A 25,492-nucleotide genomic window follows, 5' to 3' on the forward strand; every position below is an offset into this window, starting at 1 on the left:
GGGAAAGTGCGGGGAAGAGTTCCGGTGTGTTTTGAACTGCCGTCGTCTATGTTCGTGGAGCGTATGGGATAGCGACACGTGTGCATGTTCCAGGGTGAAAACAACCGAATTATTTTGTCCGGCACGAGAAGATTTAGATAGATCGGGATATGATTTATTCAATCATATGGAGCTTGAAAAGTGCCTAAGAACACACGTGGTACGAAATAATCTTGGTACTGTTTACTTTTAACGTTAAGGATATTTTTACTTTAAAAAATCACTCCTGATGTTATTTACTCACAACAACTTCTTATTCTTTTAATTAACACTCAAAATTTTCAAATTTTTTTAATTAATTTTTCTTATTATGAATTTTCATGGGCCGTTAGAAGGGTGAATGAAACTTTACTTTCCAAGCTTGAAGCCCATGAATTAAATGGATTTTGGGCTTAACGTAATAAAAGAGTTACAACTTAAAAAATCCAAATATGACTTAAGTTCACTATCTCTCACGAGGGATTCTGCTGTTACATGTTCACATAATGTGCTATCTTGAGAAATTACTTCTTTTTTTTGTCAAACGATAGATTTTGTTAAATTCGATGTTGGATTAGTAACCAATGAGGTTCGAACCAGGCTATCATGCAAAAACTCAACACATTTCCACCACTGTGGTAAAGGGTCCCTTGCAACAAAACTACTTCTATATTACAACTGAATTTTATGATTATAAAAGAATATAATTGAATTTGCATCTACATACCTAATGTTTATAATGCTATATAAAAAAATAAATAACAGATAATTGATGGGTCCAGAGAGAAGGGTGCTTGACAAAATAACAAAAAAGATGAAGGTATTGATGAGTTGCTTTGAGTAACATTTTTTTTTAATTTGAAAAAATAAAATAAAATGAGAAAAATATGTTTTGTTTATCAAAAATAACAAAATTTTGTGAAGTTCCACTAGTACAGCATGAGAAGCCAAGTCATGAAAATTACAAGTTTCGTTCCAACCAAGTAAAAGTTACATAAGAATTCCATACTATTTCAACAACTTGCATGACCTTCTTCTCAATGTTGACGGGTTGAGTTGTAGAGTGGAGTTGGTGGTTTTACGTTGGGTTTAAAGGTGATGGCCTGATTGGGGTGATGATGACTGTTAGTTGGTGGAGGCTATACTTCAATGACTAGTTGATTTAGCATATTTTTAATAAGAGTAAATTGTACAAATGGTCCCTTAACTTTAATCAAATTGGAGCAATGGTCCCTCAACTAAAAATTCATTACCTTTGGTCCCTCAACTTATCAAAACGTGCAGCTATGGTCCCTCAACTAAAAATTCATTACCATTAGTCCCTGAACTTTAATTCAAGTGGAGAAATGGTCCTTTAACTTTAACCCAATTGTAGCAATTGTCCTTTCAATATAACTCGTTTTGACAAATTTTTTGACATAGTTGACGAAAAGAACCATAATTATACACTTTGATGAGTTAAGGGACCCTAATTATATAAATGGTCATTCCAACATAGCTTATTTTGACAAAATTTTGACAAAATTGATGAAAAGCACTATAGCTACACATTTTGATAAGTTGAGGGACCAATGGTAATGGATTTTTAGTTGAGGGACCATTGCTCTAATTTGATTAAAGTTGAGGGACCATTTGTACAATTTACTCTTTTAATAAAGGTTTAACGGATGTGACATTTTCAATAGATTAGATACTTATTTGAAACGTTTAAAAATATTGAGACCAATCCAGAAATAACACTAAAAAGTTATGATTTTAAATACTTAAATTTGTTTTTATTTTCCGTTATTTCGAGTGTTTTTATTTTTATTTTTTTAGCTACATTATTGTTAATGCATATCCATTCAAAGATGCTAGATGTTGCAACTGTCGCAAAAGGAGTTTTGGGTTGTCATCGTCTCTCCTTTTCAAGTAGACAAGGTTTCAACCCTCTTTTCCCCACTCCACTCCACTCCAAAATTTGGAGAAATTTCTTTTCATTACCAAAGGGCCCAAAAGGAAGAAGTGTCCATGTGCACCCGTTCGTGACAGCAAAAGTGAAATGTGAGGGCCCTTCAAACCCCCCACTTCGACATCTAAGTTTCAACAAAGTTAATTCTGAGCGGGCGAACAAACTAAAGTTCTAAAGCAAGTAATACACGATTTGAGATCCGTTTGAGATTGCTTCTGAAAAGACCTAAAACGTTATTTTACAACTAAAGGGGATTCTGATTGCATTTGACAGAAAAAATTAGAAGTGTTTTTGGGTGCTAAACGCTTCTTCAAGAAACACTTTCAAGTGTGTTTTTTAGGATGTGTTTGAGTTTTCAGTAAAAATTTGAACATGTTTATAATGAATTCATTTTTAACATAAACTTTTATGAGCAAATGTTCTTCGTACACAAGGAATCACAAATGAATCCTTAAACAACACTTTGTAAAACTTATAATGAACTTATGGTGTGATAAATATTTTAGAGCGTTAAGAACAATTTCTTTTATTGTATAGATTTCCAAATTTAGTCATTCAAAACTCCATTTTATAGTAAAAAAATAAAATAAACCTTCAAGTTCCGTTTTTTATAGTTTGATTTTTGAAGTGTTAAAAATTTCTAGAAATCTACACTATAAATATTTTTACAGCAATACAAAAACTTTAGCTATAAAAAAAATATTGAAACTTTGGAAATCCAAATAAAGAATAACCCTCCTTCGATGTTAAAAGAAGAGCAAACCAATTATAAATAAACTCGTATCTGAATAATTGAAATAGATAATATAATTAGACACTTGTTCATTTATTATCGGATTTTGGCAGCAATTACTGTTCTTCTTTCAACAACAAAGCATTGTTCATCCTAAAATGGAATGTTAGCTGTTGGGACCCTGCACTGCAAATTTCATCTTTAAGACGATGATCACTGATAGGACTTTGGGATTAATATTTGGCTAATTTTTCTCTGATATTTCTTAATTTATATTGTCCACTGAATTTCATTGGATTTTATTTTTAATACTTTGATGGTCCAATTACTTTGGTGATCGATGATGGAATATGAATGATGAGTAATTAAAAGCTCAGTCAATTTTTTTACCCCTTTGTCGTTTTAACTTTTTCCATTCACGTATGAAACAAGAAACCTCCTGTGTTTCTTTTCTGCTGTACCAGCTTTTCCCAGAGAGTAAGATATTGTCCTCTTTTTCTCTTCCTTGCCATTCAATTCCCATACAATAAAGAATATCAAACAAAACAAGCAAAGCCAAAATCCCCCCTCTCCTTCCATCCGAGTTTGAATCCTCTTCCGACCTCACAATCCAAAACCTAAGGATGATGGAATTCGGACCGTCCTGCGAGAGAAAAAGAGATATGAAGTCTTAATTTGTGTGAGGTGGGCCAGCGAAATGAATTAATGGAGATTATGATCAATTTGGACGGTCTCTGTTCCTTGGGCTCCAAATAATGAGGTCCGCAGAAGATCTCTATCCCTCCCACCCATCTCTCACCTATCAGATCTCAAGTTATCCAATGTGAAAAGAAGATTCGTAGCTCTCTCTCTCTTGTGGTAAAAACTTCGATACGTCAACCTGATCATTCAAATGGTTAAACACTCTCACAGGAAAACGTTTTTCTTTGCGTTTGGGTATCATCCGCCCTCGTGTAGGTAGGTACTACTTTGAATGTTCTCTATGTATTTGGGTATCATCCGGCATTGTATAGGTACTTTTTCCCAATGCACGTGGTCTCAACCAAGACCTGACCAAGTTCAAGCTGCTCTACTAAAATTTTTCTACTCTGGTTGTATATCTCTTAGTGTCGAACTCTCTTGTAACGAGATTACGAGTCATTTAAGGAGAAGATTATTAGATATTCCCGATTATATATCTCCTTGTGTTTATCTATCATTACGGGATTTAGAATTGAACTACTCATCAACTTAGAACAGTACAGTGTCAAACATAAAATAGGTGGAATATAAGTGAATGGAAATTCAAAACACATGATGGGAAAAGTATGAGAATCAATTAGGCAGTGCAGGGAAGCAACATCAACTACAGTTAACAGTTCAGAGCTCATGGCAGAAGCTTTCACCTTCACTCAACTTCTTTACAGACGCATGATAAAAAAAACTGCCCTATTCTGGAAATTGAAAAAAAAAAAAGAACAAACAATTTGCCTGTGAGAGACAAAAATATTAACTCCATTTGGATTCAAACTTGCTGAGGCTTATTGGCAAACTCAGCTCAAAATTGCCAGCTTATATAGACAGCGGAATTACAAATTCGAAAACTGCAACAGAGTCCGCTTCGAGCTTGTCGGCTTTGTGGTACAACTGAGGATCAGCAAATCTTGGGTCCGTCTGGCACCCGGATGGATCAGCGTATCATATTTACCAGAAAATGGAAATACATTGCCCAAATCGACCCACATTATGATGTTTCTTCTGGTGGCGGAAACAATCGATCCAAATCAAAGATGTTATAGTATACACAAGAAAGATGGGCACCTCAGAAACACCATATGACCTTTTGTCTTGAATTTTCTTGGATCCCAAACAAGCTCTGCGGCTCCTTTTATCCATTGGGACAGAGAAAAATTGAGAGAATGTATATCAACAAAGTGCCATATTTTTCTTCATTGTATTGTTCTAGTAAGCTTACATTTCGAAATGAATAGTGTAGCGGTGTAATTTAGACTACACAACTTCAAGAGCTCAGCAGCTCTTTGCTTCAATACAGGATTGCAACCACTTTGAATTACAAGCAGCAGCTTGGCTGCCAAACCCGCCTCTACTGCAAGCGAAGCGCATTCGTCTGGCGCGAGCTTGCAGACCGCCCACAAGATCGATAATGCGAACTCAGTGCAGCTTTCTGAAACCTTCATCAGTAGTCTAACTACACAGGGGATTGTCTTGGGACAATCTTTCAAAGCCTGCCTTCCCTCGGGAAGTGTTGACAAAACTTCTAGAACATGAAGGGCTATCTCCAAACACTCGTGATTCAAACCGGGCAAGAGCTCAATCAATTGAGGAACTGCCCCAACGCTCACAACCGAGTTCCTGACCGATTCGTGGGAACAAATTGTCTTGAGCAAACTGAGACCAGGCAAAACCCCATTAGGGTTCCTTTTATCCTTGACCAATCTCAACAATCCAACCACAAGACTTAAGCTTGAGACATTTTCCGCCTCCAAATCCTTGCCCTCCATCAAAACCTCAATCAATTTCGTGCAATTGATCTTTGTCTCAATCGATCCCTCGTTCAACATATCAACCATCAACGAAACCTTTGCAGGTTGCATCAGACTCGTCCTGGACTCTGAACTGAGCTCCAAATTCACAAGAGTCCCAATTGCTTCCGACCCAACGGCGTGCGAAGTGAAAGGACCCAACAGAGAGGAGATCAAGGCAACACCCCCGTTGTCCACCACTGTGTTCTGAGCGGAAGCATGAGCTGCCACTACCCTTCTGAGCTCCTTGAGAGCTTGAACTCTGGCTTGGCCCTTAACCTTCTTCAATGTCTCCAAAATCTCCAGAACCCTCCCCTGCACGTCCTCCGACCGCTTCTTCATCGCGACGTACTTCTGCGAAAACCAGCTGCATATCAACTGGTGAAGGGTATTATTTGGCGTGACTGAATCATCCCAAAGCTCCTGCATTGTTGTGGGGCAAGTGTAGTGCCCCAAAGAGAACCATCTGAGAATGTTCGATCTCTCGTAGGTCTGACCCGTGCAAAGGGTCACCGGATCCTGCATTGGCTCCAACGAAATCGGGCAGATGAACACTGAAGGAATCTCAATGGACTCCAGCTCCTCAATCATCTTCTTCAGATCCAACTTCTCCGCCACAACACCGACTCCGCCACCGCAAATTAACCCGCCTCCGCCGCCCAAAATCCCATCTTTCACCGCGGTTTCCAGATCTAGAACCTGCCCACCACTGCCTGCATCAAACTTCATCTCCCCACAACTTCTTTTCCACCCAGATGGATGGTACATAAGCAATTTCAAAACCCCTTTTTCCCCAAACCAAGAACAAAATCACACAAAACAACAATTGGGTATTTGAGATTTGAACTTCAACACCCCCAAAACCCACAAACACCAGAAAACAAGGATTCAACTCGAAGACCAATCTGTCCCATCATGAGATTAAGAAGCGTGCGGCAAAGAAAATCTAGAGAGAGAAGTGTGGATGTGAGAGAGAGGAAGGAAGAGTTTTTCTCTCTCCTTTACTCTCTTTGGCTAAACCTTCTCATTGACAAATACAAGCAACAAAGACCATCAAAATGCAAAGGGGATCTCTTTTATTTTCTTCCTCCTCCTCTCCCGATTTCTCCTGCTTTATCTGATCTCTTTTTTCTATGGTCAAAACTCAAAAGGCCCACCTTCCTTCTCCTCCTCCACCACCACTACCACAACCCCATCATTTTCTCATCACCAAATCAAGCAAAATCATCAACTAGTAGCACTAGTAATCTTCCTTCTCCAATACCAAAGCTCTCTCTCTCTCTCTCTCTCTCTCTCTCTCTACTCACTCACTCACTCACTTCCTCTTCAAGCTCAATAAAAAGTTTGAAATCATAAATAAACCCCCCAGATCAGGGAAAAAGCTATCAAAAGCAATAAAAAGGTACCAAACTCACTCAAACCACTCAAACCCAAATGACCCAAAAATTAAAAATATAAATCAAATTCCCAGAAAGAATTGAAATTTACAAGAAAAAAAAAAAGCTCAGAAGCATACCATTGATAGCGAGTGAGGAAAGAGACGGGAGGGAGAGAAAAAAAATAAAGCTACCTTCTTCCGCAGAGTCTCCCCCACTGCTCCTGCTGGTCTTCTTGTGGGGGCAGGTGACGAAAACCCCCAAAAAATTGTTAATTTTTATTAATTTTTTAAGGAAAATTATGGATGTGTGTGTGAGGGCGACCGGGTATAGCCGGTGGCGGCAAGTTCAGGTCTGAGCGACTGTGCACCACACGTGCAGTCATAGCTTCAGTCACAGTAATATGCCATGTCTGATGATATTTTGTGTTTTATTTTTTGGTATTATTGACATTCAACGTAATTATGCAACCGATGCAAGTTAGGATAAAGGCTCCTTTTGACTGGAATATAAAGTATGTTTGACTGATATAAACTACAAATTCATAATACACCTTTTTTATAACTTTTATTTTTAATACCACTAAAATACAGATAAACTACTAAAGTCTGGTTTGAGATTGCAGTTTCTATTGTGGTTTGAGAATAAACAGCGGTAAAAAAAAGTAAGTGCTTGTTAAGCTATAGTGATAAAAATTATTTTAGCAAAAAAAGCAAGATGGAAATATGATTGTCAATATGAAAGTTTTATTAATTGGTATTGTTCATTGCCTTCAATGAAAAAAATGTTTTTTGAGAAGTATGTACAGAGTTACTTCTGCTTTCTACTGTTTTGAACTCATTTACCAAACATAATTAATGCCCCAATTTTTTAAAGAACAACTTTTAAAAAGAATTAAGCAACTACAAACCAACCGTAAAAGTAAAAGAGCATTTAAAGTTGTCCATGAAAAATGACTTGTATGAAACAAAAACATTAAAATAACAATATCTCTAATAAATCATACAATATTATGTGAAAAATTTTAAATACGTGACACCAGAAAATCCTAAAGAGTAGTTAAGTTATTCTTCTCCACAACTATGATCTAGTCATGTTAGGTATGTCTCCCATGGTCAGATTCAACCACCTATGACCGGCATTTGCCTAAACTAATATTAGTTGTTTAAAAAAAATATACATACAATTTTTGGAGGAACCCTAAAAAAAACAATACATACAATTGTTAGAGGAACCCATATAAAATTTTAAGAAAAAGTAGTGGGTGGATGGAATGGTCGGAGAAATATTTTAAGATGATAGACAATGTATTAACTTCAGTAGTTTTATTAAATTATAGAAATATTAAATGCCTCATCAAATTTATTAAGTGGGTTTAACTTGTTCATGTTTTTCATACGAATTTCATTTTATATTTTCCTTTAATTTAGTTGTTGTCACGTTAGTTGTTATTCAAATTTGAAAGAACAAATAAGAAAATAAGTTGGTGGTGTGCAAATGTTGATAAATTAAGTTATGTTTCATAAACTATTATTCATCTAATCCTTCTTTAATTTCGCCCAAACAATATTTATGTATAGAATGAAAAATTTAGGGTTTAGGTATTGGAATAAAACTATTCAAAGTCTTTTTGTGTTTGAAGATTGAAACCAAAAAGGCCTTGTTGTTAAAGAGATTTTTTAGTGTACTAAGACCATCTCCAACCCTTGGACTAAAAGCCAAATTTTTTAGCTCGGAAAATTTGGCTTTTAGCCCAGAAACATCTTTTCTGCTCAAACCCTTCTGCCCTAAAATTTTAGCCCGGAATTATTAAATAATGAACTTATGCTAATTTTTTTCTTAAATCAATTTATTTAAAAAAAAATAAATATGTAGATTATTGTAAATTAATTTTATGAACATTTTAATCTAAAAAATTTTAATTCCGATAAACATTTGGCATTTAGCCCTGGGGGAAAGCTGGGGGGTATTTGGCCCAGAAATAACATTTGGCATTTAGCCTAAAATTTTAACATGGGTTGGAGAGTGTTTAGGGGGGGTAATTTGTGGGGTAATTTGGCTTTTAGCCTAGGTTTGGAGATGGTCTAAGAACACATTCTAATACACTAAATGTAATAATAAAATTGGTTAGAAGCTCGAAAAAAAAATGTCAACCAAGTGCATTATGATACTCGGTGTTTTGAGCAATGCTTTTTGAACACTGAAAAATTTATCTTGTACTTGACCTTGGAAATTTGGAATATGGAGCTATTTTTGTGTGGGGCCATTGATCATTGATCTAATTTGCAAACCCATTTAGGAATTTTCAAATCGTCTCCGTTAATCGTACATCATACGGCTATAAATCATTTTAAATACTTTTATTTAAAATTAAATATGAATAATATCTGACGAAAACTGATTGCACGATATATAATGAACGAATATTATTTGTAAATCCCCAAAATCCTCATAAAAATATCCTTCTGGACCCACCACAACATTAAGACTGTTCATTATGTACTGTAAATAAGAAAATAATATTAGACCAAAAATTAAATAAAAACAAATATAAAGACCAAAAAATTAAATAAAAACACAACAAAAAAGAACATTATTGGTCAAATCTCTACTTCTCAGTCTTCACTCTGATCCACCTTTAAACAATAATACTGCACAAACACAGTTACATACAATAATTAATTAATAATTAATTGTGGCTTAATACAGAGAAAAGTGTCTGGGTCTTTGGACGCACAGTTCCCGTGGCCACGTGGGAGCAGGTGATTGGCCGAGATAAAGCAAGTGCTTGAAGATACGCACTCTCTGCATACTCCCAAAGGACTTGAAAGTTGAAAGTGATCAAACCGGACACCGGAAAGCCAAAAATTGCCGATCGAGGACTCCAAAAAAATGAAATTACAAAATTTTCCTTTTAATTTGATTTGGTTTTGATTTGTTTTGGACCGAAATTGTAAATTGCAAATATTTAGACCGCACAAGGAATCAGGATCGGTCAAACGAAACTCAGCTGGCAGTCTGCCACTTTATGAAAGCCACGCTCTGGTGGGTCCCGCCCCACGGGGTTCCAGTCCTCCCCCGAACTTCTATGCTTTTATTTATACATATATATTTTTTTTCCTCCCCAGTTAACATGATAAATAGACACTTAGTGTTACTGTCTAGTGATATTTTATTTTATTGTAAGTAACTTTTAGATTCATTTCTCGTAAAACCCGAATTTGAACTACATTATTATAGTTAGTCAATTGTGAGACTTGGCTCATTCTCTCGCTCTATTAGTGTATACCTAATTCAAATAAAATATAATTACAAAATCACTTAATTCACACACTTAAGTTATTTATTTTTAATCAATTAACAGTATTCGTTTACACTTATATGTAAAAAAAAATATTACAAAATTAATAACTAACTCATCATTCACAAAATTTAAATTTAAAATCTTGCACTTATATGTAAAAAGAAAAAAAAAGAAAAAAAAGAAAAAAAAAGACATCACTAAACTGTAATCCTACTGTATTAGGAAATGCAAGTGGATTATTAACAGTTCATCATAAACTTAGTTCATGATATAAATTTAATTTATTTATGTCAATTATTATGTTGTCTACATATGTATTAGGAAATACAAAATATTAGCATGTTTTTTAATCAATGACTTGTGCACTTGTACAAATAATTTGTGCATTTTATTCCACTACAAGTTTTGCTCACGGTTATGAAGTGATGGTGATGGTCATTAACTTATTTATTATTGCTAGATAAGTTTAAATTTTGATATATGTGTAATGAACAGATATAAATGGAATTGTGAGCATTACCGCCACTTAAGGGTGATGAGCAAAAAACAATCCTTTTGTTCCACACTTCTATCTTCGTTTATTGACTCCATCGATATGATCCCCACTTCTTGAAAGAATTGTGGTACATGCACCAAATAAATTAGTGAATTTTATTGATCTAAATGTTGGTTGAACTCATAAGATACAATGATAGTGGTAGATACACCCACTTTGGACTAGTTAAAATTTATATATTCAGTATTAAAGTTAAGTTATTTGCAGGGTTTGGGTTGATTATTAAATTCCATCGTGGAATTAGAGCTAAGTTATTTGCATATCGAGCAAAAAAAAAATGTAGAAAACTTTATATCTTTATCGTAAGAGAATTTGGTTGATTTATTTTTTAGAAATGAATCTTAAAATAGTGATTTTAAAAATAGACTATGTAGATTATCGAGCACCGTTTTAAAATTGTAACGTAAAACAACCGTAATAACAAAATTTTATCCCACTAAGTGAAAGACTATATAAATCCTTGATTTTGCGCCAAGTCTGTTAACTCCAAGACCATGTATTTCCTTACAGTTATTTTTTTTTCCAAGTCTTTTTTTCTGGCAAATATCATATTGGAGTGTTGAGATTTCATGAGTCGTAATGAAACTGCATCATGCATTATATCTACATGAAAGAGATCCTCTTCGGATCTCTTCCTCCAAAACTCACAGATCAAGTAATTTGGACCTTTGAAATTTGATCCAACGACTAAAAATAAAAAAGTTAGTAAAAACATTTAAAAGTTATAATAATTTTTTACCGTTAAATCAAATTTCAAGAATCCGGATCACTTGATCAGCATACTTTGAAAGAAGAGATACGATCTCTTTCTATATCTACAAATAGCGTAAGACGGTAGCGGACTGCCTTGCCGATCGTTTGTTTTTGGGCTTTAGCACCGTTTATCACCAAAAAAAAAAGAAAAAAAGAAAAAAGAAGAGAGAAAATCAACCAAATTCTTTTGATGTTAAGCCCACTGAAGCCCAACTTTAGCCCACTTCTCCTACGTCGCTTAAACCCCTAAAACCCTAAAAGAAACATTTTTTATTTTTTCATTAAAAAGAAAAAAAAAGCTCAATCCCTAGGCGTGTCTTCTCGATCGATTTTCTACCTCAGCACTCAGCAGCACTCGGTTCCATTGCAGTCTCTGTGCAGCTAACAGGTACGTATGTAATTTTCTCAGCTCATTGCATTCATTTTCTTCTCCCTGACCAAGAAATTTGATTTTTTGGTGATTTATGAGCGGCTGGTTCTTTCCTGTTTAAGCTAAAGATCGTAAATTTACTTTAAAGTTTTTGAAATTTATTTTAGGGACTGTAAATTTTGGGTTCGATTCCGGTAGTCCACTCACTTAGTTAAACTTAGACAGTAAGATTTAAGTTCTGGGAATTGAAATTGTGTTTTTAAAATTAGGGTTTTGAATTTGGGGGTTCTGGGTAGAATGCTTATTGTAGTAAACCGACATGTAGCTCAACAATTTTACGAAGCTGCCACTTTGTTTGTTACCAGCTCTCATGTTGAGAAAGTAGATAAGAGGTATTGTTATTTGTCATTGACATGAATTTATATTCCCAGTTGGTCCGGCAGTCGACTCTGTTAGCCGTAAGCAAAAATGGCGGATGTGGTCCAGTACCGGATGGAGCGTATGCTCCCGGAGTTGGACGACCTGGAGAAGGAGGAACTATTCACGAGACGTGAGCTTGCTGAGATTGTCAAGCAGCGTCGCAATTTTGAATTCCGGCTCAAGCGGCCGAGCCCACTCAAGGAGGACTACCTTGCCTACATTGACTACGAGACTAAGGTCGACAAGCTAAGGTGCTTGAGGAAAAAGGCAAAGTTGCCTGAGCGGGAAGATAATGAGGAGACGAAGATGAAGAAAAAGAGGAAGAGGAAGTCGGTTTCGGACTTTGCTGGTGTCAGGAGGATTCTTGATATTTATAGGCTTGCCGTCACCAGGTTCACTGGCGATCTTGAACTCTGGTTTCGCTACCTAGACTTTTGTAAAGAGCGACGAAATGGTAGGATCAAGGAGGTAATTGTTACCGAGTGAATTTAACTTAAAAGTTAAGTGTTGATTACTGCATTTAAACTTGTTTCGGTAGATTTATTTTTATTTCGGATTTGGGATTGTTCTGTAGGTCTTGAATAAGGTAATCGGGTTTCATTCCAAGCAGCCATCTGTTTGGATATATAAAGCTGCTTGGGAATTTGACAACTACTCAAATGTCGAAGCTGCCCGTAATACAATGCTACAGGGGTTGAGATTTTGCAAAAATTCAGAAGATCTTTGGATAGAGTATCTTCGGATGGAACTCACATTCCTTAATAAACTAAAGGCTCGGAAGGTTGCTCTTGGAGAGGATGAGGGCAGTCTGGTTCGTGATAAGATTAGTGCTGATGAGCAACAATGGAAAAGTGAAAACAAAGATTTATACATGCCTCTCAATGAAGAAAGAGAAAATGATGATAATAATGAAGGGTCAGATATCGAAGAAAGCAAGTCAACGAAGAAAGTTGATAAGTTAGAAGAGGTAGGTTTTGGCGTGATAAAAACCATATACAGTGAAGCAGTTAAATCTCTTCCCTCTAGCTTTACCCTGAGAAAGCGGTTTTTGGAGATCTTGGAACCTATCAACTTGGCTAAGTCTGGGGAAATGCGTGAGGAAGTACTAAGTGACATGAAGAGAGACTTCTCAACAGAACCAGAGTATTGGGATTGGCTTGCTAAATTCGAATACAGTCCTGCAAGTACACAGGAGGAGATGAGTGAAGAAATCACATTTTCTCATATTGGAAAAGCCATTCAGGTATTAAATGCATGCATCACCGACTAAATCCTGTAGTACTAGAATTGTTTATTTAGTCTTCTATTGAATAATTGGTCAACACCTATGCTTTGTTTTGAAACTGAATTAGATTCCGTTTGTATATATCTTATGTCCCTATCTATAATTGTTTGACAAATAAAATGGATGTCATGCTGTGGGTAGGTCTACGAGGATGCCATAAAAGTTTTGCCTTCGGCCATAATGTTCAAGCACTATGCAAAGTTTCTGATGGGTACTGTAGCTCTTCTAATAGGAGACAACAAGCCTTCTCTAGACAATCAATCTGCTAGTTATATATCACATCTTTTGGGCCTTTACCAAAAGGCTGATACAATCGGGTGCACTAATGAGGAACTTGCCTGTGAGCATATCTCAATTTATTTGCAACTTGGAAGAGTGGATGAAGCTCGGAAACTGGCACAAAATCTTTGTTGCGGAAAATTTCCGAATTCAGCAAAGGTACGGGTATTATGGGCCTCGATTGAAATGAAGCACTTCACAAGGGATCTTATTTCTCCGAGCAAAGATACGCTGCTATCGATCTTTGAACTTGTAAAAGATGGTTTGACAAGACTGTCCATTTCAGAAGCTGAGAGCTTGTGGGTAATGGTATGTTATCTATACATTTCAATTTGATGAACTCCAACTATGATTGTAATTACCAACTGTGAGTAATTACCAATTATCTTGGTGAGAACAGTTTTAACGTTACCACATAATGCAGGCCCTTAAATTCTTTGCCAGTCAAAAACATTATTTTGACATGTTGGTTGAGGTTGCTGTTACATCGTTAATTGAATATCGTGGCAGTGATGAAGGATTTTCCCTCTCTTCTGTTATTGTTAATTTTGTTCTTCAAAAAGATGGAATTGCACATGCTAGAGAGATGTATAAGCGGTAGGCCCTTTCTTCCATTATTATATTTCATCTTAGATTATGCAGTTTTCTTACAAAGAAGTGTCTAAGCTTGTATCAGTTGAATTTCAGCTTTACCGGCTTACCACGCCCTGGGCTAGTTCTATATAGGACCTGCATTGAATTGGAAACAAACCTTGCATCAAATGGTGATAAAACTGGTCTTGAAAATGCCCGGAAGTTGTATTTTTCTGCACTACAGACTTACGACCAAGATTCAAGCCTGTGGCGAGATTTCTGGCTTATGGAGACCAAGGTGAGATTTCCTCTGGCTTATGCAAGCATCTCTAGAATCTAGAAAAACTGCAATTTCCTTTTGTAACAAGAAGGCTACTTTTCTTTTTCCAGATTGTTTTCTTGGACATAATTAAGCAAATGAATTGCGATTCTGCGAACGACACTATTGTTTTGTTCTAGTTTGTAATCCGATATCAGGACTTGCTTAATCTACTAAAGACCTTCTTTCTTTCCTCAAATTTACAGATGGGAACATCAAAGACAGCTTCTGATGTATCTTGGCGTGCGCGCAAGACACTAAAAGACAGTAGTGCACTTTCGTTGCCAGATTTGTGATAATAGTAATGCAGAGTGCTCTTCAATTGTAACTTGTAAGCCTTTGAATTTAGTTGTTTCTTCTGTCAGTATTCATTGAATTTAGTTTTATAGGCAAATAATTCATACTTTTATCTCATGTCAACAGAATTGAGTAAAATAGTTATAAATTCAGTTTTTACAGTAAAAATGTTATTGCCTGAATGATTGCAGCAATCTCTTGCCTTGTGAATAATTGCTCCAGGTCGTCCAACTCCATCAATTTCAATATTCCATGTTCGTGGCCAGTTGAAGGCGATGGAGCGGTGACGTCCGAAATAGAAGAATAGCTAGTATCCCCACATAACCATTCATTCATTGAACGCTTACATTCTCAACAAAACTTAACTGGGAATTAATACCAGAAATTTCCCTAACTATTTCATCAAGTGCATCTTCATCTTTGAGCATTGCTGTATGAGACACTCCCGGAACTCTGATCGTTTTCAGAGTTTGATTTTTCGTATCGGACCACAGAGATTCATGTGCCAACAGGCTCACCATGTTCACAGTCCCATCTCCATCCCCGTAAACAATCTCAGGCTGCTCATCGAAACTGTTGCTTCCATAGAACAAAGTCTCTGCTGTCTTCACACCACTTCCAACAACACAAGTAATAGGCACCCCAGGAGCTACCAGCTCCTCCATTAAACCCAAAACCCTAGTTTTATAAGGATGAACACCTTCTCCAAATCCAATGTCGTCAAGAAATCTTGGAACATCGGAGGCCGAATATGTTGCATTTGGGGTGATCACAAGCAGGTTTTTCCGACCGAATATTTCAGGATTCGGCATCAGCCAAAGGTTGCTCTCTGAGCTCCTTTGCTCCCCCCTTACCAGCAACGGATCCACCAACGGGACTCCTAGAGTGTTTCCTGAAGCAAACGTGAGCATTTCATCCACAGTGCCACCCCACGGCGCGCAGAGTGCAACCAAGTGTTTGATGAATTTTCGCCGCCAAGACGGCGGGTTTCGGTTGAGGAGTTGGAGAGCAAAGAGGCCACCTAAGCTGTGTGACACAAGTATGACTGGCTTTCCTCCGTTGGAAGTGCTTGCATTTTCTACCAAATGTGTTAGGTCTTGTAAAAACTTGGAGCCGACGTGGCATGGGTGGCCTTCTGGTGCCAAACCATATCGAAAATCGTATGGAGCTCCGAACAGGGTTTCATCATTGACATATCCAATCTTCTCCAATGATTCCACTAGTGGTGCCATGTATCCTGTGATGTGCCTATATATATAAAAATGTAGCTAGCCACTATTAGTGCAAACACAACTAATTTTAATTTGCATAAATACCATCTAGATTCTTAAGGGTGTGTATACACCTCCCATAGAATTATGTTCTGCCAAATTTACCACTTAAAGACTATTTTTAGTGTGAATGTACCGCATAGCGCATACATGAGTAATTTTTAGTTAAATTTTCGCCACTCCATGATTTTAAATGTTTAGGTGAATAACTGTGTTGATTAAAGCTAATCGGAACAACAAAATTGTTGTGTTGAAGTTATTTTGTTTCTGTTGTTCCCACGAGCTTTAGTAAGCACTATTCTTATTTTCAAATCGTTTATGAGTCATGGAATGACAAAAATTTCCATTTACACGACATATAATGTGTTTCAGTGAGATTTCTTTATAGATAAAGTACGTTCACATTTAAAGTGTCCGAACGGTAAATTATGACAAATAAACTTTCTAGTGTTATTTGTGCACAACCGTAACAACCTAAGTGGTATCATCTTGCAATTTTCCTAAAATATAGTATCTTATATCTAATATGTTATATTGTCAGACCGTCATCTAAGTAACCAATCAATCATTCTTTAGACTCTAAACCTTCAAACAAGTATAAATTCATCAGTTCTTAAAACCATTTGCTGTAAAAAAAAAATGCAGAAGGGCACCCAGTTATGAAACAACACGAAGTTATAGCTTACTTGAGACGGGGATCAAGGTAGAGAAGTGACTCGGTGGAACCAAAGTGAGGGACCCTAGTCTGGACCCCAGGGGCATTGTGGTAATCATCGGAAACTGCGTCGTAATAAAGCGTCATTCGCTGAGCAAAACAGCTGGTGAACGGAGCAATGAGGACGGTCGGGTCGAACCACAGCCTGAACCAGCCGTCCTTCTTCTTCTGAAACGGGTACCAACGGTTGCATAACAGACCGGAGGGCTTGTAGTCGTTGGTTAACCGAGCTTCCAGCTGGTTCCCGCCATTCCCAGGTATTAAGATCAGAGGGTGGAGGTTGGTAGTTCCTGCCTGACACTTGTACAGCATCAAAACCATTGATGAGAACACCAGCAACAGTTTCAATCCTCGTGGTGGCTTCATGATTTGGTTCTCTGGTCTGATGTTTTGGATTTGGCTGTCATCTTGTTCGGGACCTTGGGTTATAGATAATGTGCATAGTATCTTGCTCTGCTAGAAGTTTGTGGTTGAGAATGAGATAACGTAATGCATGCATATTCTTCTTGTTTGGGGGAGCATAGATAAAGATATTTATAGTGGGCATGATACATCACCATTTACACTTACGTTGAATTTTAGCTATTAGTTTTATTTGATTTTTCAATTCAATGGCTAATAACAAAGAGGGGTGTGCAAAAAACTAAAAAAAAAATGTGAAAATCACTTCTCATTACACAAAGTCAGATTAAAGATCTTAAGTTCAATTTTTCTTGCACTGAAATTTTAGATGATTTTTCTTTTTCTTTCATTTTATTATTAAAATTAGGCATACTGGTTCAAATTAGTTCGTATCCCTTTTTCCGAGTTTAAACTAATTTGAAACATCATTTGCATATAGAATTCAAAAACTATAGTCGAACTAAATTCATTAATTAGGAGTCGCGCTTGTCAACACATTCCTTTTGCAGTGACTCATTGTAAAAATGTACAAAAACTCACGTCCAACAAACGGACCCAAGACAAATGAAAAGCCCAAACCTACGCCGTTTGCCAAAAAAAAAAGAAAGAAGCCCAAACCTACGCCCATGACAGGCTTTGGAGGGAAAACTCAGACTTGGCATCGCATTTAGCATGTGCTACCGAGCAGAAGCAAACCGAGACCGAACCCAGTCACTGCCTTCAAACCGCCACTGACTACTATCCAGGTGTCACGAAGTAAAGTGAAGAGAGCAATAGACAGATGAAGGGCTCCAAATCGAATGAGGATCCTGGGATCCTCAAATCGTACGGTCATAAATCATTTTAAATTTTTTTACTTAAAATTAAATGTGAATAGTATCTGATGAAAATTGATTGTACGATGTACGATAAACAAATAGGATTTGATGATCCTTAGAATCCTCACAAAAAGTTGAGTATCTGGAGAGAATCCTCATTCCTCCAAATCTTACGTGAAAGCAGAGGATGACATCATGACCTAATCGAAGGGCAATCGTCAACACACTTGCCGACTTCTATATAAGAGAAGAAGGAAAACCTGGTTAAGCAAGGTTTCGAGTTCGAGCCATGCGAATGAAGAAGCCAACATTGGGAGAGCTTAACCCCCAAGTAGGGTCCGACCCGGCTTGAGGGATTAATCCTTACCAATAACCAAAATATCGATATTATCGGCGAAATATCGCCGATAATATCGTTTTTTTAGATGACGATATTTTCACACTTATTTACTTAAATATCGTCAAAATATCACAATATTATCGATAATATCGCTTCTTCCTCTGCAGCTCTGGATCGCTCAAGCTCCAGCTCTTTGTCACCGACCCATTCGCCGACTTCCCCTTCCTAAACTTCTTGCCGTTGTTTCCCACCAGGGTTTGCTGCTGCTGCTGCGGGTGCACTGATGACACGTAGGACGTGCTATAGACGAGGAAGAGAGGGAGAGAGTTGAGAGAGTTGACGAGACGAGGAAAAGAGGGAGAGAGTTGACGAGGTGATGGTGGTGATGTTGTCGATGTCGGGGTGGCGACGGTGCCTCGACATGGGTCTGGGTTCAAATGGAGAATGAGAGGTGAGTGGGATCTTTGAGAGAGATAAAAGTGAGCTGAGAGGGGGAGGCTCGGGAAAGGAGAAGAGGAAAAGAGATGGGGACTTGCCACGTGGCAAGTCGTGATAGGAGGATAAGAGTTAGGAAATCCCATCCGGATAGGGTAAGTGTTCAAATGACCAAATTGTAAAATTCGTTAACTTTGAGGGACAAATATCTGAAATTACAAATTATTTGAGGGTGGGGTTTTATAATAGGTGTTGGACAATTATTTGGCCACCTAAGTCAGTAAAAATTAGGTACTAACACCTTATCCCAGTATTATCCTGCTGACCATTTGTTTATTTTTTTTCTCTCTTAAAATATTGTGCTAACCACCACTTCTCTTCTGGTCTTTATCTTTCTACCCCACATGTTTGTTTACCAATTTCCTCCTTTTTTTTCCTCTTATGACCCCATCTTTTTTGTGGTTTATTAACTCATTTCTCTCCTTTTTTTTTATTCTTGTATGTATTTTTATTTTCTCTTTTAAGATTACACCGTATTTATCTTAAACTCTCACATTATTTATAAATATCGTATTACTTTTTAAAAACAATGTAAATATTGTTTAATGCTTATTTTATGATAATTTAAATCCATCTAGGCTCCTACCTAGATCTCGCCTAGACACCTAGCTGCTAGTTCCCAATCCGCTGTTTGACTAGCGCCTAACATTTTTTAGGATCTAATCCTAGCCAATTTAAACTTCTTACATTGGCTTTGATATTATTGCTCATAACAGCTTTGGTGGAGAGATTTTTTTCTAGTATGCAATGTATCTTACCATGCAATTATTGGGGCACCTAAGTCACTCATGTATCTTACCATGCAATGTATAAAGTGTAAAATATTGTACTAATTCATTATATATAAATGATTATGGTGTGTTTAAACTTCTTTCATTAATTACTACATATTTTCTACACTCACAATGTTTGACAGCTCGCTATATAATCAACTTAAATCAGTTAAATCCATCATGCAATGCATTTCCTTCCAATTTTTTGTGATAAACTAATAGATAATTGACTAAATAAACATCATGCAAAGTTTCAATAAAATTTTCCAAGTTTCTCTTACAATTTCCGTGGTTTTTATTCAATTTTTATCAATATCAATAATATCCCGATATTTCCATCGAAATTTATGTGTTTTTGAATTACCGATATTTCCGATATCATCAATATTTTAGACCTTAATCCTTACCTATGTGTGGGGGATACCCTGGATTCATCCAAAAAAAAGAAGGAAAACCTAGAAAGGAGAGTTCACCAGACAACCCTAAACTTAGTAGTATTGTTCTCTATCCTTAAACGATCCACCAGAGGCTTTGGAGTAGCGAGACCTGCACCCCACCTCCTCAACCAGGCCTCCTTTTCTCTTTCATATAACATCTGTAACTCTATGCAAGTATTCAACAATACTTCAATGAACGTCGCCGATTATGGGTGTATCATTATTTATCTCTGTGATAACATTACTACTAATTTCTACCACAATAGCCTTTTACTATAGTGGTGGAGAGAAATGTTATCTTTGTACTGCGGCGTGAGTTCGAACCCCGTTAGCTCCTTAATCTAATATCTAATCTAACAAATCTACCATTTGACAAAAAATAAAAATAAAAATACATTACTACTAAACCCAAAACCCCTTGGTATTCACATCCTAAAGCCCCCTACAAACCACTAATGTTAACCTTACCAATCTATGCGTTAGCAATGCTTACTTGCACACAAATCATAATTTAACAAGTATGCATAAGGTTTTCTTTGTTAATTTCATTGCTTTGATTTTTGATTTTTGATTTTTTTTCATATTGAGACTGAGCTATGATTTTCAAATAAGATTGAATAACTCATTATAAAGAAATTTTCGTCGATCACCCTAGAAGTAAACTTTTCAGTATGAGGGTCATACTACCAAATAGTGTCACTTATTAATAATATAACATGGGTATCTGCTTGTTAATATTATACATGCATTAAACTCATAACATATCACTCAAGTTATTAATTTTTATTATAATACATGAAAGTTAACAACATGTGGCGCGTTGTGGCGTATCAATACAATGTGCTTATACAGTGAACAAAAAAACAGTGTGCTTACAGTTGAAGTTTATGTTTAGGCAGATTTTTTACTTTTGAGTGGAGTTATACCTAAATCTTATTTTGAGCCAGTAATATTGTGCTTTCCTGCCGATATTTGGTACGAATCGTGAAATTTTGGGCCTTGAATTCTTCTAATTACCTAATAATTTTCTCAAGTATTTAGGAAACTTGCCACGTTATAACATACAAACAAGACTTGTCGCATGCAAAGGCGGATGTACACTGGGACCTAGGTGGTCCTAAGACCATCCCGAGTTTAGAAAATATACATGTTAAGGTCTTTCGAGGATCCTCTGAATGTTTTGTATGGGTCCTTTTGTACCTAACAAGTGTTTGATGTAATACTTGCTAGGACTACACTCGACATGTTGTGTAAACAATGCTCGATAAATTTTCTCGATATCGCTTATCAAATGTTTGACAAAGTACCTAAGTGAATAAACTGAAACTTTTTTTACGTGCTTTGCGCTCCGTTTCTATCTAAAAAAACTCTTGGACCGCCCAAGAGCCACTGATCGCATGATCTTTTCAAAGTCAAACTTTGGTGCGCATGCTAATTACAAATGTGACTGCCGCTTGCAATAATGTAAGCTGTTTTTTCAGAAACACACAATACATGAACGAGTACCGACAAACAATGGGCGCCAGTAAATTGGCCTTTTTATATTTATTTACTTATTTTGGATATTTAATTCTTATTTAAAAAAAAAACCTTAATTTTCAAATTTTGATGTAAAATAAATTCATTAAAAAGGTCATTAACATCTTTATGGGGGATGGGGGTTTGTTTCCTTCATTTTTTTTTTCAAATATCCGAACGGACTATAATACTTATATGTATTAATCCTATACTGTAGGTTATAGACTTGGCTACAATTAGTACTTCTAAGTATTATAGTCAATTCGGATATAATTACGTGATGTGCTAATTCATGTGTATAATATGATAATGATAAAATATAGACCACAAGTGCCCACAAATTGAATAAATATGTTGGCTGGCCGGGCTATGTATTGCCTTTATGTTGAATATTTCATGGATAGATATTATCCAGTATAATAAAAGGTGAGTTTTTACTTTTTAGGGTGTAAGTCGTATAATCACGTAATGTAAGAGAGAACCAGTCCATACTGTGACAGAGTCAAATATTTGCACGGCATTGCTGCTGAGAACACTACTAGAATTGAATTTGACTGAATTAGTTTTTTATTAAGTTTTTTTATCATTTACACACAGAATTGCCATGAAAGAATAATAAAACTTATTTTGCAAGAAATGAGGGTGTGGTTGGTTTTGAACTTGACCACTGAGCTACAATCTCCTGATTTTATTTATTTTTATTTAATTAATTAAATAAATAAAACTTGTTCATAGAGGGAAAAAGAATGTTTAAAAATTATATATTCACCAAGCACAAACGTAAGATTAAAAATAAATAATTAAGAAATCAAATGTGGAAAAAGTAATAAACTTGAACCTTCTTTTTCAATTTTTTGGCCTACTTTATCTTTTGTCAACAAATTGAACTCACCCCCACCAGCTCTTTGTTCTTATCTATAAATTTCTTTATTTTGAATTTTATTTAATTCCCCAATCTCGTGGGTTTTGAAAAGTCGAAACCCACCACCTTCTACTTGTTCATATGCTGCTCATGTTTGAACGACGTTATTTCTAGCTCACCCCTCTACAAAACCATTCTATATAAAATCCATATTTCCTCACATCACACCCTCCTTCTCCTCCTCCCCCTCCTCCGTTTTCTCATATTTTTCTCCATAAACCTCATAAACCCGATTTTCGCAGTGGAAAATTTCGGGTCCTCCAACGTATAACCTACAGTAGTTTTGGTGTCACGTAATCTGTGCACAGCATGAGGAAGACAAAGGTGAATAACCAGAACATGTTCATGAAAATCATCACGGTGCCCATCAGAGCTCTGGGCAAGGCCAAGAACTGTTACGTCGGTAGCATCACGGACGTGGGCGGCAGATTGACCTACGGCGGTACCCCTGGAGGATTTAGTGGTACTTGCGGTCGAGGCCTGCCCAAGAGCTACAGCGTTAAGACAACTTCTTCTAGGTCAAGGGAAGATGACGATTATTCAGAGCTTATTAGGGCTGCGTCAGCAAGGAACTACGAGGAAAGGATGGACGTGAACATGATCATGCAAGAGCACATGAAGCGATCGGCTACAACCACGACTATGCGATCAGATATGGGATCGAAAATCGGATCGTATAATCGGGCAGTTTTGCCAAAGTGCACCGTGGCCATGGGGAGGATTGATGAGGATGCGCCTGAGGATTTTGATGAAGGTGCTGCTGATGTCAAGGGTGAATTGCACCCTAGAAGCAGAAGCTATGCTGTTAGAAAGAAAAGTGCTTTTGCGTTTTGATTGTTGATCGAGCGCATCCAATTAGGCGTCAGTCGAATTCAAGACCTGCTGATATTTAGTTGTACAGTGAAGCCAACAAATTACAAGAGGACCGACAATTCTTTTGTGGTTTTGATTCAATTTAGAAGCGCTGTCATCATTGAAGCGGTTTTGTTTTGTATATATGCATTTTCCTTTCCTTTTCGTTCATATGAGATTTGAACTCGCGAATTTCTCTTTCAATAGAAGTAAGGATATATACGTAAGACCTTTTTGAGGATTGTTAAATATGCTTTGCTGCAAATACAAGCAAAATTATGAGAAAAGGAAAACTAGGGTTATTGCTTGATTAGGTGTCTTATTTGTTCTGGTTGCAAGGGAAAAAAAATAAGTAGTATTACATTTTGTCCTTTCAGATTTACGTCCAATTTCAAATTCATACAATGTAATTAAAAAAAAAAAAGACCAATTTAAAAGTTGACTTTCTATTACATGCAGCACGAACACTATATTGTTTTATTTTTATTTTTATTTTTAGTTTTTATCGTAGGTAAGTAACAAAATTACTTACATTTTTAGTACTTTAAAATTTGAAAGAGATGATGTAAGTAGTTTTCTGTACCGTAAAATTCAATCAAGATATACAGTTAGTTATTATGGAGGATTATTATAATATACGTGATTGAAAAATTTACATTTTAACAATAATGTAACAGAGCAACAGTTACACCAAATACATGATAATATAGACATACAATTATTATATCAAAATTTCAAATTATCAAATACACGCATATAATTTAATATCTTAATAAATATAGTATTATGTTTTTACTCATGTATTTGATAATAGTTCCGAACTTTCGCCTTCCCCGAATCACGACGAAGAAATTGAAGCCAATGACAATTGATACTTTCACAAAGTCATGCATATCATTTAAAGCTTTTGATAAAACCGAAATTTTATTTAATGCTCTGGAGCTTTCTTGTGATGTCCACTTCATTTAAATCGTCACGTAGATTCACAAAATATCTGTGGGCTTTTGGCCCACCAGAATATATTGTTATGAGCATTACATCGCAGTTTTTTTGGACTTAGCTCCAGTTTTGGGCTCATAGCTTTTGAGGTGGCAATTCGGTTTGCTGGTCGGCTTTATCTCTTCTCGAATTCCACACAAATACGATTAAGGTTAATTTATGGTTGTTAATTAGGTTAATCTGAACTTAACATATGATTAATTGGATTACTTGTCACAAATAAAATAAAGTACATGTCCACATCAACTAAAAGAGTTAAACTTGTCATTTGAAAAAAGAGTTAAACTTGTCGATTTAATGTGAATTTAAATGAATAATTTCTATATTATTGTAATTTTATCAAATCTCTTGATATGCGTAGTCATATAATTTTCAATTTTAATTTTTCATTGCGTTTGGGAAAATATGAAAGTTAAAAGCTGAAAATAAAAGATAGAGTACTTATCATACGAATCTATTTCAGTGTTCTTTTTATTATTTTAAAAAAAATTAAAAATAGTTCTCAAACAAAGTTAGAAGTTATAAAGAGTTATTTCACGTAACCGAGACATGTTCACGTCCATAATGACAAGTACCATCGCTAACAACCTAATTCTTGTTACTTCGTATTTGTGTCGATTTTTAGCACTGTTCTAAAAAACGGCCTAGGCAGTGGTGAGCTGATATGTTTTCTTGCAAATCGGTTGGAAAAATCGGATCGGCTCTAGGTGGCTGCCTAGGCGGGGTAGGCGGCTAGGCGGTGGTAGGCGGGGCTAGGTGAGGCTAGGCGGTTATTATTATTTTTAATGAAATTAAAAAATAAAATAAAAAATCCTATCTAAGTTTAAGTGGTTTAAAATTGTGAACTTGTTGTACATTTATCATCCTACAATACTCCTCACTATGATTATATGGCATATATGCTTAATGTGTTTTTAAATTTTGGACTTGTTGGATACTCTTTTTGCATTTTATCATTTTTTTATTATCTTATCCATGAATTTTATACAAGTATAATTTTTTGTAAGTGTTAATATGCACTTATTTACAAGATATACAAGAAAATTACCTAAATCCGCCTAGACCGCCTAGGATCTATGCTACAGCTCGCCGCCCGACTAGCGCTTAATGTTTTTTAAAACCTTGATTTTTAGTCAGATTTGTCCTTGGGTCCAAAATCACCCTTGCCTCAATTTACTAAAACGCCCTTACATT

At 36.2% G+C, this 25,492-nt stretch overlaps 4 protein-coding genes across 4 annotated transcripts; 2 read left to right on the plus strand and 2 right to left on the minus strand.

Annotated features, from left to right (window-relative positions):
* Nucleotides 1–3,999: 3,999 nt before the first annotated feature.
* LOC126603562 (U-box domain-containing protein 30-like) lies at nt 4,000–6,818 on the minus strand. The gene has a single exon (XM_050270451.1). The coding sequence runs from the start codon at nt 5,990–5,992 to the stop codon at nt 4,631–4,633; it is 1,362 nt and encodes a 453-aa protein (XP_050126408.1). The 5' UTR covers nt 5,993–6,818; the 3' UTR covers nt 4,000–4,630.
* Nucleotides 6,819–11,432: 4,614 nt separating this feature from the next.
* On the plus strand, nt 11,433–15,153 carry LOC126603835 (uncharacterized). The gene is made up of 8 exons (XM_050270824.1): nt 11,433–11,601; nt 12,015–12,471; nt 12,578–13,246; nt 13,430–13,876; nt 13,992–14,164; nt 14,255–14,438; nt 14,666–14,790; nt 14,979–15,153. The coding sequence occupies exons 2-7, from the start codon at nt 12,052–12,054 to the stop codon at nt 14,753–14,755; spliced, it is 1,983 nt and encodes a 660-aa protein (XP_050126781.1). The 5' UTR covers nt 11,433–11,601; nt 12,015–12,051; the 3' UTR covers nt 14,756–14,790; nt 14,979–15,153.
* On the minus strand, nt 14,836–17,257 carry LOC126603836 (lecithin-cholesterol acyltransferase-like 1). The gene is made up of 2 exons (XM_050270825.1): nt 16,714–17,257; nt 14,836–16,004 (listed from the first exon to the last, which is right to left on the minus strand). The coding sequence occupies exons 1-2, from the start codon at nt 17,106–17,108 to the stop codon at nt 15,089–15,091; spliced, it is 1,311 nt and encodes a 436-aa protein (XP_050126782.1). The 5' UTR covers nt 17,109–17,257; the 3' UTR covers nt 14,836–15,088.
* Nucleotides 17,258–22,756: 5,499 nt separating this feature from the next.
* Nucleotides 22,757–23,281, plus strand: LOC126601260 (uncharacterized). Its single transcript, XM_050267945.1, has one exon. It carries the CDS (start codon nt 22,757–22,759, stop codon nt 23,279–23,281), a length of 525 nt encoding a protein of 174 aa, XP_050123902.1.
* Nucleotides 23,282–25,492: the final 2,211 nt, after the last annotated feature.

Source organism: Malus sylvestris, chromosome 15, assembly GCF_916048215.2.
Source record: "Malus sylvestris chromosome 15, drMalSylv7.2, whole genome shotgun sequence".
NCBI classification, from domain to species: domain Eukaryota; kingdom Viridiplantae; phylum Streptophyta; class Magnoliopsida; order Rosales; family Rosaceae; genus Malus; species Malus sylvestris.